The sequence below is a fragment of the Bufo gargarizans genome, chromosome 11 (assembly GCF_014858855.1).
Source record: "Bufo gargarizans isolate SCDJY-AF-19 chromosome 11, ASM1485885v1, whole genome shotgun sequence".
NCBI classification, from domain to species: Eukaryota; Metazoa; Chordata; class Amphibia; order Anura; family Bufonidae; genus Bufo; species Bufo gargarizans.
The window spans coordinates 1534737-1554639 of NC_058090.1; the positions used below are offsets into that span (position 1 = coordinate 1534737).

The following is a 19903-nucleotide window of genomic DNA, read 5'->3' on the forward strand; positions in this document are numbered from 1 at the left end:
AACAGAGAGCAGAGGTCATAGGTTTCCTGAATAGGATGCTAGGAGTTGTAGTCTTCTACGGTAAAGTGTAATAGTGTTTTTGTATCAGATCAAATGAACTACTATGCTGGTTTCTGTCCTGAGAAGATTTTCTGCTAAAGTGCCCACCACGATGGTCCGGATGGGAGGTTGTGCTGTGACCCACAGACAGAAAAGTAAGTTCTCTTTGTATGTTATTTATGGTACTGGGAATTCTGGGTGACAACCATTATGGCTTCCATTACAGAGGACGGCAGGGTGTAGCAGGGTGGGCCCTGGTGCAAGTGTTCAGGTTTGGCCCCACCTCCCTAAGTGGCAAGGGGCAAGGAAGCAAATAGCATGCCTGCTGCCCGAGGCAAAAATTAAAACAGCAACCCCCAAGCAAATTCTTGACCTAACCCCTTCCCTGCAGCCAGAGGACTATCTTGAACATTCTGGTCCTCAGTGCAAAATCTATAACAGAGCCCTCCCAGCATGCACTTTCTATAATACCAGTGTCTTCTTATGTGGCACAAGGGTCTTAGGCTCCTGGGCCCGGTAGCAACTGCTACCTCTGCACCCCCTATAGCTATGCCACTGGAGGAGGGTGATTTGCCATTTATGCCCCCCCCCCCCCACTCAGCTTTATCAGAGACAGATATAACAGAGTTTGTGAATTATTATATTATAATGACTTGACAGACTAGAATGAAGCAAAATTTTCTGACTAGGCTCCGCATTCAGAATACATCCAAGGGTGAAAGAAGCGCTGGCGGAAGGTCAGCCGATTGTGGCTCTAGAGAGCACCATTATTACACATGGGATGCCCTATCCACAAAATATCAGGTGAGGAAGTGTGTCCTGTGTTATCTCTTCTCTATGAAACAAATGTACAAGTTGGTTGGATGTGGTGTATAAAGCTCTAATAGATACAAGATATTGTCCATCCAGAATCTGAGCGTAAGTTTGTTGACGAGTGTCCTTTGAAGGGAGTCAGTGACTTAACGGCTCTGTCCACCTTTCCAACCATATTTTTATTGTTCCTGTGAATGTAAAATAAAAAGTAAAGCAACTTGGCAAATTGACCTGATTAAATATATAATACTATTCGGTGTATACAGCATCCATGCAGGCCTAAGTGTCTCCATAGTTACAGACTACAAACAATCCTTATGCAGTCTGACCTTGCAGTAAGGTTTTTTGTTTATAGTCTGTAGCCTTGGAGACCCATGGATCTGGATAGGAGCTGTATACACAATAAAAGTGTGCTTATTTTTAATTTGTCAGGGTTATTCTGTAGTTGTAGAATTGAAAAAGATTGTATACTGTTTAAGTGGTTTTACTGACACTCCTATACATTCATATGTATAAATGATAGCATGGCCAGTGAAGTGGAGGAAATAGTTCGAGCCAATGGATCAGTACCCGCAACAGTGGGCATCATAAAGGGTAAAGTCCATATTGGCCTCTGTGATGAAGAAATCAAGTTCTTGGCGACTAGCAAAGACTGTGTGAAAGTGTCGAGGAGAGATCTGCCATATGTGCTAAGCCAGGTTTGTCATTAGTATAAGATCGCTTTAACTATTACATAATATATTTTTTTGAAATAATATTATAATATATTGTGAATAGTATTTGTACACTAGGTATATTCTGATGTACAGCCTATAGAGGGATAAATGGCAAACCAAAGGCACTGCTCATCTTCCCTGGCAGACACAATATGTTAGAACATGTTCAAGAAATTAGACATGGATTCCATGCCTGTATCCACAAACATTCAGCACAATAATATGCACTGCAGATTTTAAAATCTGCATGTATTTGCCACGGATTCTGCACTGAAAAGCCTGAGTTTTAGCTACTGAGGTCGACTGAAGATCTTAATAAAAATCAATGGCAAATTTACCTATGGCAAATCAGTGCCATGTACTGTACACATTGCATGACAGATCACTGTTTCCGGGAGTTCCTCTTCCTGTGCTGACCTCTGATACATGCAGAAGAAGTTACAGTGGATATAAAAAGTCTACACACCCCTGTTCAAATGTCAGGTTTCTGTGATGTAAAAAAATTAAACAAAGATAAATAATTTCAGAACTTTTTCCACCTTTAATGTGACCTATAAACTGTACCACTCAATTGAAAAACAAAAATCTTTTAGGTAGAGGGAAGAAAAAAAATATAAAAATAACATAATATGGTTGCATAAGTGTGCACACCCTTAAAGTAATACTTTGTTGAAGCACCTTTTCATTTTATTACAGCACTCAGTCTTTTTGGGGTAAGAGTCTATCAGCATGGCACATTTTGACTTGGCAAGATTTGCCCACTCTTCTTTGCAAAAACACTCCAAATCTGTCAGATTGTGAGGGCATCTCCTGTGCACAGCCCTCTTCAGATCACCTCACAGATTTTCATTCAGATTCAGATCTGGGCTCTGGCTGGGCCATTCCAAAACTTTAATCTTCTTCTGGTGAAGCCATTCCTTTGTTGATTTGGGTGTATGCTTTGGGTCGTTGTCATGCTGAAAGATGAAGTTCCTCTTCATATCCAGTTTTCTAGCAGAAGCCTGAAGGTTTTGTGCCAATATTGACTGGTTGTCACGGCTGTTTAAGGGTAACCAGAGCATACACAGTAAGAAGAGCTACTGACCGGACCCAAACTAGGGAAGAGAAAGGGTGACCCCTGTCAGACCCTCAACACTCTCCCTATGCTGCTAAAAACATGCCCGGATCCAAATGGTGGAACGAGGCATGCCCACGTACCTGAGACTGATGAGCCCTGTAACCCCTACAATAGTGGAAGGGGCACGGCCACCGATGCCCTGCTCAGAATATGGAGGGAACCGTGGCCACCTCAGATCTAGTCAGGAAAACACCAGGTACACAACAAAGTCTGCACACTTAGCTGATGGAGCTGTAGCCGCAGAGAAGACGGATCCAAGGGCCGCTGGCAATATCCGGAGTGCTTGCAGCAGCAGAACACAGGTCCAGAGAACTAGTAGCTAAAGAAGTGAAGATACTCAAGGCAGAGCTACAACTGAAAAGAGAAGTATAATCCACGCCCTGCAATAGGAGGAGGGGTGATTTAAAGACAGGGAAATCAAACGCAGGAGGAACAGCTGAGAGTAAGACCTCATCACAGGGGCGGAGAGACAGAACAGTGAGAACACCTCTAAACTCTAAGTGACATCATCACAGGGGTGGAGACACAGAGCTGTGAGAATGTCTCAAAGCTCTGGTAGTGACAGTACCCCCCCCTCTACGGGTGGACTCCGGACACCCAGGACCCACCTTCCCAGGATGAGCCCTATGAAATGCCCTGATAAGGCGAGTGGCTTTAATGTCCGACATCGGAACCCACATCCTCTCCTCAGGACCATAACCCTTCCAATGAACGAGGTACTGAAGAGAACCACGGACAATGCGAGAGTCCACAATTCTGGAAACCTCAAACTCCAGATTGCCATCAACCAAAATCGGAGGAGGAGGCAAAGAGGAGGGTACCGTGGGCTGGACATATGGTTTTAAGAGAGATCTGTGAAATACATTATGTATCTTCCAAACCCGTGGAAGATCAAGGCGGAAGGCAACAGGATTGATGACTGACAAAATTTTATAAGGCCCAATAAACTTGGGACCCAATTTCCAGGAGGCAACCTTCAGTTTAATATTTCTTGTAGACAACCACACCAGATCACCCACATTCAGGTCCGGACCAGGCACACGTCTCTTATCAGCCACACGCTTATACTTCTCACTCATCTTTCTGAGATTACTCTGAATCTTTTGCCAGATGGTAGACAAAGACGAGGAAAATCTCTCCTCCTCAGGTAAACCAGAAAGAGCCCCTCCCGAGAATGTCCCAAACTGCGGATGGAACCCATATGCACCAAAAAATGGTGACTTATCAGAAGATTCCTGACGACGGTTGTTCAAAGCAAACTCAGCAAGAGGGAGAAATGAACACCAATCCTCCTGGTTCTCTGCCACAAAACAGCGCAAATATGTCTCCAGATTCTGATTGAGGCGCTCAGTCTGACCATTCGACTGCGGGTGAAAAGCAGAAGAGAAGGACAGCCGAACCCCCAGGCGAGAACAGAAAGCCTTCCAGAACCTGGACACAAACTGCGTGCCTCTATCGGAAACAATCTCAGAGGGAATGCCGTGCAATTTAACAATATGATCGACAAAAGCTTGCGCCAACGTTTTAGCATTGGGTAAACCAGGGAAAGGAACGAATTGAGCCATCTTGCTAAAACGGTCCACGACCACCAGGATCACCGACTTCCCCGAGGAACGAGGAAGATCCGTGATAAAGTCCATGGACAGGTGTGTCCAAGGACGGGAAGGTATGGGTAACGGGAGAAGGGAACCTGAAGGTCGTGAACGAGGGACCTTAGCGCGAGCGCACGTCTCACAAGCCGCCACAAAACCCTCCACAGACTTACGAAGAGCCGGCCACCAAAATCTCCGAGCAATGAGATCTACCGTGGTTCTACTCCCGGGGTGACCAGCAAGAACCGTATCATGATGTTCCTTAAAGAGTTTGTGACGTAGCTCAGGAGGCACGAACAACTTCCCGGAGGGACAACGGGCAGGTGCCTCAGACTGGGCAGCCTGGACCTCGGCCTCCAAATCGGAATATAGAGCAGAAACAACTACCTCCTCCGCCAAAATGGGACCCGGGTCCTCAGAGTTTCCTCCTCCCGGAAAACAGCGAGAGAGAGCATCAGCCTTCACATTCTTGATCCCAGGGCGGAAAGTAACAACAAAATTGAATCTGGAGAAGAACAGAGACCATCTGGCCTGTCTCGGATTCATACGCCTGGCCGACTCCAAGTACGCCAGATTCTTATGGTCGGTAAAAACGGTGATAGGGTGCCTGGCCCCCTCCAACCAATGACGCCATTCCTCGAAAGCCAACTTGATGGCCAACAACTCCCTATCTCCCACATCATAGTTTCTCTCTGCCGGGGAGAGTTTTCTAGAGAAAAAGGCACAAGGTCGCCATTTGGCAGGAGAGGGGCCCTGGGACAAAACTGCACCCACACCCACCTCGGAAGCATCCACCTCAACAATAAAAGGTAAGGAAACATCGGGATGCACCAAGATGGGAGCAGACGCAAAACTCTCTTTAATCTTAGAAAAGGCTGCAAGCGCCTCCTCCGACCAAGAGGAAAAATCCGTCCCCTTTTTTGTCATGTCAGTAAGGGGTTTGACAATAGAGGAATAATTCAAAATGAACTTTCTGTAGTAGTTAGCAAAACCCAGAAAGCGCATCAATGCCTTCTGATTTTCAGGAAGCTCCCACTCCAGCACAGCACGGACCTTCTCCGGATCCATGCGAAAACCAGAAGCAGAGAGGAGAAAACCCAGAAATTGAATCTCCGATACCATAAAAAGACATTTCTCCAGCTTGGCATACAGTTTATTTTCCCGCAGTATCTGCAGGACCTGAAAAAGATGATCCTGATGGGTCTGAACATCAGGGGAAAAAATCAAAATATCATCAAGATACACCAAAACAAATTTCCCCATTAAATGATAGAAAATACTATTAACAAAATGCTGAAAGACGGCCGGAGCATTCATCAGGCCGAAAGGCATAACAAGATTCTCGAAATGCCCGTTAGGGGTATTAAAGGCCGTTTTCCATTCATCCCCCTCTCTGACCCTGACCAGGTTGTACGCGCCTCTCAGATCCAATTTGGAAAACACCTTGGCCCCAACAATTTGGTTGAAGAGGTCCGGGATCAGAGGAAGGGGATAGGGATCGCGAATCGTGATACGGTTCAGCTCCCTAAAATCTAAGCAAGGTCTCAGAGAGCCATCTTTTTTTTAACAAAAAAAAAACCCGCGGCAACAGGCGACTTTGAGGGACGAATATGCCCCTTCTCGAGACTCTCGGAGATATAGGTTCGCATTGCGAGTCTTTCCGGTTGTGAGAGATTGTAGAGGCGTGCCTTTGGCAGCTTGGCGCCGGGAATGAGGTTAATGGGACAGTCAAACTCCCGGTGAGGAGGTAGCTCCCGAACACCGCTCTCGGAAAACACATCCGAGAAATCAGAGAGAAATGATGGCAGAGTTTTAGTAGACACCTCTGCAAGAGTGGCTGTGAGACAATTCTCTCTACAAAAGTCACTCCACTCATTTATTTGCCTTCCTTGCCAATCAATAGTGGGGTTATGTCTAGTGAGCCAGGGTAGCCCCAAAACTAGAGGAGAAGGCAATCCGTTAAGGACAAAACAAGATATCTCCTCCACATGAGTGTCACCTACAGCTAGCCGGATATTGTGAACAATGCCTTTCAGAGATCTCTGCGAGAGTGGGGCAGAGTCAATAGCAAAAACAGGTATATCCTTTTCTAATGTACAAACCTGAAAACCATGCAAGGCTACAAATTGAGTGTCAATAAGATTGACGGCCGCTCCACTATCGACAAAAATCTCACAAGGAATGACTTTGCTCTCTAGCGCCACCCTGGCAGACAGGAGAAAACGGGAACTGCAGGTCAGAGGAAAAGCATCAATTCCCACATCAACTTTGCCCAAAGTAGCAGATGAAGCAGAACTTGATGATCTACCTCTTGAGGTTTTTCTCTTATTATCGCTCTTAGTACAGTTCAGGAATCTCCTAGACGGACAAACATTTGCCAAATGACCTATGCCCCCACAACAAAAACACACCATATTCTGAGGACTAAATCCTCTTTTATCAGGGGCAAGTCGGCCTAGCTGCATGGGCTCCTCCTCAGAGGGGAGCGAGACAGGATGAGACCCCTGCATAATGAATGAGTCCGCACCATTGCCCCTAGACTGACAATGGCTGGACGGAGAGGTCTTGTTTCTTTCCCTTAGACGCCTGTCAAGGCGTACCGCTAATGACATGGCAGACTCTAAGGACGTTGGTCTCTCATGGAAAGCAAAGGCATCTTTCAAACCCTCTGAGAGACCATGACAGAACTGACTTCGGAGTGCAGCATCATTCCAGCCTGAATCAGCTGCCCATCTCCGAAATTCAGAACAATAAAGCTCCGCAGACAGTTTGTTCTGGCATAGAACACGTAAGTTCGATTCTGCCAGAGCAACACGATCCGGGTCATCATATATCTGCCCCAGGGCCACAAAAATTCTTTCCACGGATCGAAGGGAAGGATCCCCTGATGGCAGCGAAAAAGCCCAAGTCTGAGCATTACCCCTGAGCAGGGAGATGACAATCCTCACCCTCTGTTCCTCATTACCAGAGGAGTGGGGACACAAACAAAAATGGAGTTTACATGCCTCTCTGAAGCGAACAAAATTCTCACTGCCCCCAGAGAACGTTTCCGGAAGTGAGACCTTTGGCTCGCAACAGACTCCATGAGCCGGAGCAGAGCCCAATGTTTGTAGCTGAGTCACAGATTGACGGAGATCCGCTACTTCCAAAGAAAGACCCTGCATGCGGTCAACCAAGCCAGAAAGCGGATCCATGTCAACAAGGACGGTTTTGGTGGATTATAATGTCACGGCTGTTTAAGGGTAACCAGAGCATACACAGTAAGAAGAGCTACTGACCGGACTCAAACTAGGGAAGAGAAAGGGTGACCCCTGTCAGACCCTCAACACTCTCCCTATGCTGCTAAAAACATGCCCGGATCCAAATGGTGGAACGAGGCATGCCCACGTACCTGAGACTGATGAGCCCTGTAACCCCTACAATAGTGGAAGGGGCACGGCCACCGATGCCCTGCTCAGAATATGGAGGGAACCGCTGGCCACCTCAGATCCAGTCAGGAAAACACCAGGTACACAACAAAGTCTGCACACTTAGCTGATGGAGCTGTAGCCGCAGAGAAGACGGATCCAAGGGCCGCTGGCAATATCCGGAGTGCTTGCAGCAGCAGAACACAGGTCCAGAGAACTAGTAGCTAAAGAAGTGAAGATACTCAAGGCAGAGCTACAACTGAAAAGAGAAGTATAATCCACGCCCTGCAATAGGAGGAGGGGTGATTTAAAGACAGGGAAATCAAACGCAGGAGGAACAGCTGAGAGTAAGACCTCATCACAGGGGCGGAGAGACAGAACAGTGAGAACACCTCTAAACTCTAAGTGACATCATCACAGGGGTGGAGACACAGAGCTGTGAGAATGTCTCAAAGCTCTGGTAGTGACACTGGTATTTGAAACTGTTCATAATTCCCTCTAGCTTAACTAAGGCCCCAGTTCCAGCGGAAGAAAAACAGCCCCTTGGCATGATGCGTCCACCACCATGCTTCACTGTGGGTATGGTGTTCTTCTGGTGATGTGTTGTTTTTGGGCCAAACATGTCTTTTGGAATTATGGCCAAAAAGTTCAACCATGGTTTGATCAGACCATAACACCTTTTCCCACATGCTTTTGGGAGACTTCAGGTGTGTTTTTGCAAAATGTAGCCTGGCTTGGATGTTTTTCTTTGTAAGAAAAGGCTTTCGTCTTGCCACTCTACCCCATAGCCCAGACATATGAAGAATACGGGAGATTGTTGTCACATGTACCACACAGCCAGTACTTGCTAGATATTCCTGCAGCTCCTTTAATGTTGCTCCCAGACCAGTTTTCTTCGCGTCTTTTCAGCAATTTTGGGGGGATGTCCAGTTCTTGGTAATGTCACTGTTGTGCCCTATTTTCTCCACTCGATGATGACTTTCTTCACAGTGTTCCATGGTATATCTAATGCCTTGGAAATTCTTTTGTACCCTTCTCCTGACTGATATCTTGTAACAATGAGATCCCTCTGATGCTTTGGAAGCTCTCTGTGGACCATGGCTTTTGCTGTGGGATGCGACTAAGAAAATTTCAGGAAAGACCAACTAGAGCAGCTGAACCTTATTTGGGGTTAATCAGAGGCACTTTACATGATGGCAGGTGTATGCTGACTCCGAGTTAACATGATTTTGAATGTGATTGCTTAATTCTGAACACCGCTACATCCCCAATTATAAGAGGGTGTGCACACTTATGCAACCACATTATTTTTATTTATTTATTTTCTTCCCTCCACATCAAAGATTTAAGTTTTTATATTGAATTGAGTTGTACAGTTTATAGGTCACATTAAAGGTGGAAAAAGTTCTGAAATTATTTACCTTTGTCTCATTTTTTTTTTACATTACAGAAACCTGACATTTTAACAGGGGTGTGTAGACTTTTTATATCCACTGTATATTAAATCTGAGCAGCAGCAGACAGGAAACTTACATGTAATAAGTCTGAGAAGTAGGAAGGCTTTAATTGGGACTGTGGCTTGTACTGATAATGGGAGCATGTTGTAGTTGGCAGTAGGGGTAATTGTGCCCAGCGCCCTGTGAGTAGCATTATATAAGAGGGTACACTGTCTCACTGTAACAGCTTAGATGGCTATTATGAGGCTCCAGTGTGCTTCTTAAATATGCCCAGACTTGGGCTATACAGGTGAAACTCGAAAAATTGAAATATTGTTCAAAAGTCCATTTATTTCCGTAATGCAAATTAAAAGGAAATGCATTAATGCAGCTTAAAATTTGAATTTTGTGAAAAGGTTCAATATTCTAGGCTCAAAGTGTCACACTCCAGTCATCTAATTAATCCATATCCCCTGAGAAAAGGGTACCTCAAAATTGTGACTTTGGGGTTTCATAAGCTGTAAGCCATAATCATCCAAATTATAACAAATAAAGGCTTGAAATATCTCGCTTTGCATGTAATGAGTCTATCTCATGCGTTAGTTTCACCGTTTAAGGCTACTTTCACACTGGCGTTTCTGGGTCCGCTTGTGAGATCCGTTTCAGGGCTCTCAGAAGCGTCCCAATGCATTCTGAATGGATAAGGATCTGTTCAGAATGCATCAATTTGGCTGCGTTTGGTCTCCGTTGCGTTTTTTAGACGGTCACTAAAACGCAACTTGCAGTGTTTTAGTGACCGTCTGACTATGCAGAGCCAAAATGATCCGTCCTGACTTACAATGTAAGTCAATGGGGATGGATCCGTTTTTCGCTGACACAATATGGTGCAATTCAAAACGGATCCGTCCCCCATTGACTTTCAATGTAAGTCAAGACGGATCCGTTTTGATTTTTTTTTGACTGTATAATGCAAACAGATCTGTTATGAACGGATACAAGCGTTTGCATTATCGGTGCGGATCCGTCTGTGCAAATACAAGAAGGAGCCGCACCAAACGAGAGTGTGAAAGTAGCCTAAGTTGCATTACTGAAATAAATGAACTTTGCACGATATTAAAAAAAATTGAGTTTCACCTGTATATACATTCATATACTTATATGTCCTTAGCAAGTTTACGGTGGAGCCTCTAAGCCTCTTTTTAGACAAATTATCTCCATAGAGCTTTTGCACACACCTCCTCTTGACACTGGTATGCTCCTTCTACAATTTTGCAATGTCACAGATCTTACAGGTCTCACAAGTTGCTGTACTTATAGTAATTGGTTTCATTGTCCTCAGCGAGCATGTAGATCTTTTACCAATTCCACAGTGTGCTTGTAAAATATGCCCCGGTACCCTTAGATGTATCTCCTTAGTAAGTATACTGTGGAGCCTCTAAACCTCTTTTTAGACAACTTATCTCTGTAGAGCTTTTGCACACACCTCCTCTTGACACTGGTATGCTCCTTCTACAATTTTGCAATGTCACAGATCTTACAGGTCTCACACGTATCTCCTTAGTAAGTATACTGTGGAGCCTCTAAACCTCTTTTTAGACAACTTATCTCTGTAGAGCTTTTGCATGCACCTCCTCTTGACACTGGTATGCTCCTCAAATGTATATTTTTCTCTTTTCCTCTCTCAGAAGCTGTTTTTTAAGCTTTCTCTCTAGCTAGGGCTGTTCTCAGTTGCCTCTCTCCTCATCACTTTCTGGACACTGGCTCTTCTACACTACATGAGTTCTAATGGCTCCCTATGAGAAGAGTGGAAACAGCCCCACATAGTGACGGTATCTAAGCCTAACTTCTTGGACATCATACATTCACAAAATGCACATATCACATATAAAAGCACACTTTTAACCCTTTGCAGTGGAGCACTGCCTCGTAGTGGGACATTGCACTGCTACTAACTAGCCAGAAGGTGGACTAGGTCCATCGCCCTGGTAAACTAAACAGTCTGCCAATGTGTTAACAGTTTGGTTGCCTTATACATTGATGCCACCTAGTTCCCATTGTTATATTTGGTTTATGTAAGTTATCAAAGGTTTTATTTCATTCAATAAATGATCTAATGGCATATCCATTGCATCTCAATTCTGCATGCAACTGGTGCCGCTAGGGGAATGATTATAGCAAGTTCACTATTGTCGATTACTTGTTCAAAAGATTGCCACTACCTGCCATATACCTATGTGTTCAATGCTGGGCAAGGATACGGACTGAGGCCAAATCGGAAATCCTGCCTGTATGAGTACCTAACGGCCATTCATTCTTGCTTTTTCCAGGGCCTTTCTGGAGGCAGCACTGTGTCTGGGACAATGGTGACTGCGCATCATGCAGGGATCCCTATCTTTGTAACCGGAGGAATCGGTGGAGTACATCGCGATGGAGAAAACAGTAAATTGCCTATTCTTTTTATAGTGTAGTAGAACTATTTATGTATTGTAATTAATGGATATTTAGAGAGTAACTCCATCTTTTCCTCTTTGGCTTCAGCTATGGATATCAGTGCTGATCTAACCGAACTTGGCAGAACACCAGTTGCTGTTATTTCAGCTGGGGTAAAATCCATTCTGGACATTGGTCGGACCCTGGAGTATCTAGTGAGTAGGAAACACAACGCTTGTCAACAGTCCTACATTTGCAAGGTCTGTCCCTAACTTTCGATGACAGTCCCGGCAATAGGACTTATGTAAGCCCACCCACAAATGAGTGGTCCTGGTGGGCTTGGGCATTCCCACAGTGGGGCAGGCATGTTCAGCACATCTTCTATAAACTGCACTGGAAACATGAACATTTCTTTCATTTAATGCATAACAAGGCCCTCTTACAATTCCCCATTTTCTTGGAACAGACCTGAAAATAGGCAGAGTTTATGCTAATTTGCTTTAAAGGAGGAATTCCTTTAACTTATGGGTGGTGCTTACATGTAAATTGTTCTTTTCTGCCCCTAGTGGCTAGCTAAACTTCTAGACCCAGTCGTGTACCACACAGATACAACCTAATAAGTACACACAGAGCCATTTATTCCAACTTGTATTCAAATGTTTCAGGCATACACTGACTAGCAAAATGGTAACAATGTTTTGAACTTTTGACTTTCAGGCTCCATCTCTCACCATCCACTACAGCTTTGAACGTGAGACTACCATCATTTTATACGCAATCATCTTGGCTATGTCATACATAAATTGGACTTGCAACTATTTAGCATATGATTAGTTATGCAGATTCTTGTCATGTAACTGCATGACATCGTATGCTAAATAGTTTCAAGTCCAATTTATGTATGAGATAGCCAAGATGATTGTCTATAAAATGATGGTAGTCTCACGTTCAAAGCTGTAGTGGATGGTGAGAGATGGAGCCTGAAAGTCAAAAGTTCAAAACATTGTTACCCTTTTGCTCGTCAGTATAACAGTAGAAGATACAGAAATCATAGATCTATGGAGGTTGGGTTTGGGAAGTCTTCCTTGCTACCTACCTTGGATTAGGACCTTTCAAGCCACACATCCACATCTTTTCTCCTTTACTTTAATGATAGGAGACCCAGGGGGTCTGTGTTTCCACGTTTGGAGATTCCAGAGACTTCCCGGCTTTCTTTACTCCAAGCAGTGGCTTCAAGGCTCCGTATCATGTCCGCAATGAGGAGGAGGCTGCACAGCTTATTGGTAAGATGGTAAAATTTATGACTGTGATTTACAGGGGTTGTGCTTGATTAGAAAAACATGGCCCTAAGTGAGCTGCGATACCAGACACAATTCATTGACAGGTGTGGTGCTGGTTTTGGAATAAAGCAGCAATGTTTCTCGAATACTGTACAATTGCTTTAAGAAAATGCATGAGACATGACAATCAGACATGTTGGATCTAATTCCCAACAAATAAATTCTGATAACAGGAAACTAATGTGTAGTTGAGTATGTGTGTATGTGTTTCCCCACTGTTCATCTACAGCAGGGGTGCACAACCTGCAGCCCGGGGCCACATGCGGCCCTCGATACCATTCTGTGCGGCCCCCAACCATCTTGTAACAGATATGTATGTCTATGGCTTGTGGATGCTCACATGTATCTTTCATGTATTCTCCGATTAGATGGGATTCCTGGAATTGTGATATATACTGTATGCTCAATATGCCATAAATAGTATTTCAGTTGTATGTTCGGCCTTGAATTGGTTCAGGCTGACAATGTGGCCCCCAACCAGAAAAGGTTGTGCACCCCTGATCTACAGTTTATTGTGTCATGCCTTCTCTCACAGCCAGTTCTCTGGAGCTTAGACTGGACTCTGGGGTCCTAATCTCCGTCCCTATACCTTCTGAGTATGCTGCATCTGGCCTGATGATGGAAGAAGCCATTCGCCAGGCATTGGAGGAGGCCAGGTAATTGGTACTACAAGATAATAGATACTGCCAGATACAAACTCAAAGGGTGGCAGGTGGGGCATGTGCACAGGGGCTTTGGGCCATGGGAACACCAACACACCACTCTGACTTGCCCAGTATATATACCGTAGATACTGAAATAATGCAACAAACAAAATATTTGTCACAGGTGAAGAAAAGTCTCGATCCTCCAGGAGATGGCCCTTCCATGCAGGGAGACCAGCTCACCTTTCAAAACTATATAAATATATACATACATGTATTTACACTATAAATACAATATCAATAAATAGTTTAGCTACTATGTACATACATTATATCAGGGCTGTGAAGTTGGAACCAGTTTTGGATGGAGCTGGTAGAAATGTACTAACTGCAACTCTAGCTTCAAAATTAAATATTATATATTAATAATATTGTGTAATTAATTCATTAAATGCATAGCATAGCTTGTTTCATATTTACTATTATGAGAATTTGGGAAAGTTTAGAAATTTTAATTATAGAAATTGTGGGGGTTTAGCTCTTCTCCGGGGGTCATTCTCACAGGTTACTTCACCAGACACGTATATAATGTCCAAACATTGCATTTATTGTGCAACATCAGCAACAACAAAATGACAAAATAATAAACACTCGCCTGTCCAGGCTCTAACTAAACACAAAGTTTCCTGACTCACCTAGGTCAGAGTTCACACCTTGTGAACTCATGCGGCTTTGTCAGCCAATGTCCCACTTGAGTCTGGCGCCTTGGACCACTCGGCCATCCTGACAAACTCCAGTTAACTGTTTCTTGTGGGGGATTTGGGCTCAGTAGTCTGCCTGACTATGGCCGTGCGACCCTCCCAGGCGTCGCTACGTCCCCCAACTCCAGGCTACCACCCAGCCTCGTGGCCCCTCAGCCTTGCCGGGCTGAGACCACACTCACAGAGCCTCCAGGCCTCTGTCACAGTCTCTGTCCCAAGACAACACTTCCCCCTTGCTGACACCCTGGGAGGTGCTTTATGCCAGCCCTTATTATCTCCAGCTTGCCTCACCTGTGGTGGAATAGGGGTGTGAACCGCACTATCCACCCCTTCCTTTCCTCTAAGCTGCGTGAGACCTGTCACTGTCTCACAAAATATATAAGATATTTGCAGGGCTGTGGAGTCTTTTTTAGGTTGGAGTAGTAGTAATGCCCCTACAGTACCCGCGGCCTAGGGGTGTTATGTGAGTGTAATGGTGATGATGTACTGAGTGAGGGTAGTAGTACTCACAGGTCAGTTGTCCCCTGGGCCGGCCTGCAGTGGAGGGGAAGACCACACTAAATCCTCCGGGGCACTCTCTATTGCAGGGAACACCAACCAGATGGTAGTTGAGTATTTGAGGTGCTTTGGTGTTAGGTGCAAAGATTGATGATGTAAAAGATTAGGAGTCAGTTGTAATAAAACAGTTGAACCTTTACTTGAATCACTTGTCTCTGGTAGTCAATACAGTTCATTTAGATGGCAAAGTTGATAATAATAATAATATCCACTGTAATCCTATAACAGGCTTGGCAATTGTACTTTAAGGAGTTTCCTTCTCTCTATATCTGTCTATGCTCTGGCACTCAGGTACTGAATATAATGCTTTCCTTACTTTATCTTGAGCAATCCAATAGGTGTTCTCCCTTGTGGCAGGCAAACTCTCTGCTACATTATTTTATGCAGGATGCGCTACAGAAGTATTCAGGGTTACTATGTCCCAGAAGGCATTTAGAAGGATAATTCTTCGCAATAATCGTCCAGTTGTGTCCAGGCGCTTTTAGGCTTCTCCCTGTCACTGGTGCTTGTGAAGTCCACTGGCTAAGGTAGCTCTCACCTTCACTAGACTTTCCCTATATTCAGATGTAGACTTGGCAGCTACATGATGGAGTAGGGCTGAACTGCTCCTCTCCTGACTCCTCTCAGACACACACTCTCACTGACTAACTACTTCCTATATCCTGTTCTAGCTAAGTGATGACAGCACCACCTAGGGGTAAAGGGTTGGAATAACACCCAACCAGCCTGTGATAGGATTATACAGGGTACATATGACAATACATTACATTGGCAAATAACAAGGTTCAAAGTGCCCACGCAGATCACTAAGTAGAACACTGCATAATGCTCCTCCATAGTTCCAATTTATAATGCTCTTCTGTCCCCTCCATAGTGCCAGTATATATATGCCCCCCTCTGTAGTGCCATAATGTATGCTACTCTGACTAGCCTCCATAGTCCGAGTATACTGTATATATAATACCCTCCTGTAGTGCCTGTATATAATGCTTCACCTGTAGTGCCAGTAGATAATGCCCCCTATGTACTGCCAGTATATGATGCTCCTCCACGCCCTCCTATAGTACCAGTATAATGCCCCCGTAGTGCCAGTATATGTACTATGAGCTTTGAACAGCCTTGATTGTGCCCCCCGTTATGTGTAGCAATGTGGTACCCTATACCTTTGCCTTCCCGACGTCCTGACCCTGACCCCACTACTCGATCACAGGGCACATATGGGTTGTCAGGACAGCTAGGAGCTTAACAAAGACCCCCTGGGGCCTGCCATGATTATAAGCCTGTGGTAAAGGCACAGTCGACAGGTTGCCTGTCTGTTTGATGCTTAGAGGCAATAATGCTTTGGTATATTGAGTACACCAAAACATTATATCAGCAATGAGCTGGTTGCATTGTAAAGTCTCCGTGTGAGAGTAAATTATTGTAATTTATATGTACCCCAAAATTCTTCTATTAAAAAAAAATACGACTTGTTCTGAAAAAAAAAACAAGCCCACACACAAACACATTAACAGAAAAAAAAAATATGACTCTTGGAATGTGGCAATGTAAAACCATGGGAGTTTAGTGTTTAGTGTTCTTTTAAAGGGAGTCTGTCACCAGATTGTGACCTTATAGACCGCTTACATAGCGCTCTAGCATAGCAGTCTATGATTCTAATGGTACCTTTGATGTGTGCTTCTGAAGTTCCCCTAAGGCAAAAACGGACTTTTATTCAAGGGATCGCAAGTGCCCAGGGCGGGGTTCACCTTGTTGGAGCCCAGGCTGTTCTGCCTCTTTTCGCCATATCCCCGCCCCAGCCTCTTCCTCTGCCCGCCCCGCTTTTCCTTTGCATCCTCTTTCTCTGCAGCCGGATCCCGCGCCTGCGCTATCCATTGCTTGACCGGGGCATGCGCACGGCGATGCCCATTGTGGGCACGGCATCGCAGTAGCTACTACGCATGCGCCGGCCAACGGCGAGAAACAGCGGCGAGGAGGCGGACCAGATACACCCACAATGGGCATCGCAGTGCGCATGCCCCGGCCAAGCAATGGATAGCGCAGGCGCGGGATTCGGCTGCAGAGAAGGAGGACGCAAAGGAAGAGCGGGGCGGGCAGAGGAAGAGGCTGGGGCGGGGATATGGCGAAAAGAGGCAGAACAGCCTGGGCTCCAACAAGGTGAACCTCGCCCTGGGCACTTGCGATCCCTTGAATAAAAGTCAGTTTTTGCCTTGGGGGAACTTCAGAAGCACACATCAAAGGTACCATTAGAATCAGAGACTGCTATGCTAGAGCGCTATGTAAGCGGTCTATAAGGTCACAATCTGGTGACAGACTCCCTTTAAGGTTCCTTCTTCAGCCTGCTGCCTTATAATTTCCACAGTGAGGAGGAGGAGGGGGACATGGCTCAACTCCTGAGACACACAAGAAGAGAAGATTTCTTTATATATTTCTCAGTATTAATTATAATAGGGGATACATGCAAAGGTGACCACTTAGCTCCACGCTACAGCCTTATCATATTGAGAACAGTTGTTTTCTATACTTAGAAAGCTAATACATATTATTGGTTTCTTTATAATCATATATTGTGCCTATTAAAAAATCAGTAATATGTATTAGATTTCTAAGGAAAAAAATAATAATTCTCAACAAGGTAAGGCTATAGTAAGTAGTGTATATGATATGTACATGCTATGACACAGCTCTAGAACACAACTCTTCCCTCAGCTCAGCACAAAAGCAGTGCCCCAATGATTTTGTCCTGCCCTCTTGTGCGCCAGCATATACATTTGCATATGAATACAAACACATATATCTCTGCAGCTGTTTAACATACAGAAAAAAGAAAGCTATTGTTTATTCAGCATGATCAACCCTAATATGCAGTATGCCTGGTTTAATAGGGTTGATTATGCTGACAGAGGCTCTTTAAAGTGGTGAACTAGCATTAATAGTTGTCAGTTTATCAGACAGTGCATACATTTTACCTGTGTAGTCACAGAACCTACAGAAATGAGACCAAAATGCAATTGAAGCATACACTTTGCTGGGGTTCTGGACTTCATAATTTCTAGTCTACTGGATTTATGATTAAAGGTTGGAACTTTTATATTTTTTTCTATAGTGTGTTTGTGTTTTCTAAAGTCTGTATATTTTTTATATCAGGCTGCAAGGCATTGTGGGAAAAGAGGTGACCCCATTCCTTCTGCGCAGAGTAAATGAGATTACTGGAGGGAAATCCCTTGATTCCAGTATCCTTGACTAATAGGGGTCATATTTTTACGCATTTAATTATCTGATTATATAGTACATAGGTTCCAGACAATCAATCTGCCTCATTTTATCCTGGACTATGGGGGTCATTTATGAACAGACAGTTTGACTTTTGTGGCTTATATCAAGTGGAGATTATATTGCATGCCATGTTGCAGCAGAATCTGCGACTTCTTCCCCGCAGACACCAGGTCTAAAAAAGGGTGCGTGGCGTGGACAGGGCAGCAGGCTCGTCTCATTAATCGTTTTCTACATCTGGTTTAGGCGTAGAAAATGGTCTAACTGTAAGACAGCTAGGACGCTGTCTTACATTTAGAATCAGCGGTGGATACGCTAAAGTTATGCAGAAGCCGGCGCCTCTACATAACTTCTGCAATCCACCGCCAGCGCAGGGGTTTATTAAGACCAGCGTCTAAAACGCCAGTCTTAATAAATGTGCTCCTATGTCTGAAGGAAGCATAAAAACAAGGGTCATGGTTAGTGTCACATGATCTGCTAATGTCAGGTTACATATCGTTGCCCTAAGGCATGATGGAATAGCTTTCTTGTCCTTAAAGGAATTATTTTGGGGAATTTGTTAGAAGAGTCCACCCCCCAAAAAATGTATTACAGGGTATACCCACTGCTGAGAGACTGTAATCTGCTGAGGAACCCAACACCACATGTACAAGTTCCCTATAGTGCCACTGCAGGGGAAAAGATGCATTACATGGTTCCTACTGAAATCATATAGTGCCAGGTCCACTAGAGAGAGGGAAACTCTTTGTAGGCACCCTCTACTCCATCTATAGATTGGGTGAGGGTCATTTCTATGTAACCAGTTTTGATATTCAGTTGCTGTAGGCTATGTCCTGTATTGGAGCCTTGTACTGCAGGACAAGGAAGCGTCATTGGTAAGAACAAGGGGCTAGGTTAGGCTACTTTCACACTAGCGGCAGGACGGATCCGACAGGCTGTTCACCCTGTTGGATCCGTCCTGCCGCAATTTCGCCGTGCCGCTCCGTCCCCCTTATAGTAAATGGGGGCGGAGCGGCACAGCGAAATAGCGGCAGGACGGATCCGACAGGGTGAACAGCCTGTCGGATCCATCCTGCCGCTAGTGTGAAAGTACCCTTAGTGCTGATGTCAGGACACATCTCTCAGCCCTAAGGCATGATGGGACCACAGACGCATGACAAACCAGGAACTAGGATTCAAACATGGAGGATAAGAGAGAACTGCAAATGAGGTAAATTTAAAAATTTACCTCAAAAAATTTAAAAAAAAAAAAAAAAACTATCCCAGGAGGAATGGGAGCTAGAGTAATTGATGAAAATACACTTTAGAATAAAATTTAATTTATGGTACAAACTCTTTAAAAAAGTGTTACAGAAAGTCCACGAGTCCGTCTTGACCCTGTCCCCTGCAGTGAGGAGAGAGCGCTCTATGTGAGCTCTTCTTTCTTCTTGTTTTAGCTAACGGTGAGGGTCTCAGATCCCCCACTGATAAAATCCTTTGATACAAAAGTGTTGGGAAAGCTCAGTGACACTTGAAATATATTTCCTTAATGGTCATCAAGATATTGCTCTCATAAAGAATAATGCCAAGGTTGGAAGTCGCATCGCTGTAGCCCTGAGCAAAATCCAAAAGCCTAAAGGAGGCAAAGGAAAGGATTTACATCATCATGAGGGACTGGGGGACAAGCTGTCTGATTCCAGGCCGGTGAGATAATTTTATCTGTCTAGCCTAACTGGTCTATCTCACGTCTGTCTATCATCTGTCTGTCTACCTGTATGGCTACGTTCACATCTCTATT

The 19903-nt window shown here is 44.6% G+C and overlaps 1 protein-coding gene across 4 annotated transcripts in view; it reads left to right on the forward strand.

Moving 5' to 3' along the window:
* The window catches only part of LOC122921949 (pseudouridine-metabolizing bifunctional protein C1861.05-like), an 84289-nt gene that overhangs the window by 20638 nt on the left and 43748 nt on the right, over positions 1-19903 (forward strand). For 3 of the 4 annotated variants that reach the window (XM_044272291.1, XM_044272290.1, XM_044272292.1), the window contains exons 2-10: positions 89-194; positions 729-843; positions 1376-1550; positions 11448-11559; positions 11659-11765; positions 12707-12833; positions 13426-13546; positions 18001-18086; positions 19667-19809. In XM_044272291.1, the coding sequence (XP_044128226.1) occupies positions 104-194; positions 729-843; positions 1376-1550; positions 11448-11559; positions 11659-11765; positions 12707-12833; positions 13426-13546; positions 18001-18086; positions 19667-19809 (1077 nt within the window). In that variant the 5' untranslated portion in view covers positions 89-103. Of the gene's footprint in view, positions 1-88; positions 195-728; positions 844-1375; positions 1551-10805; positions 10950-11447; positions 11560-11658; positions 11766-12706; positions 12834-13425; positions 13547-18000; positions 18087-19666; positions 19810-19903 lie in introns of those variants that run through there. The other variant, XM_044272293.1, reaches the window with a different exon arrangement.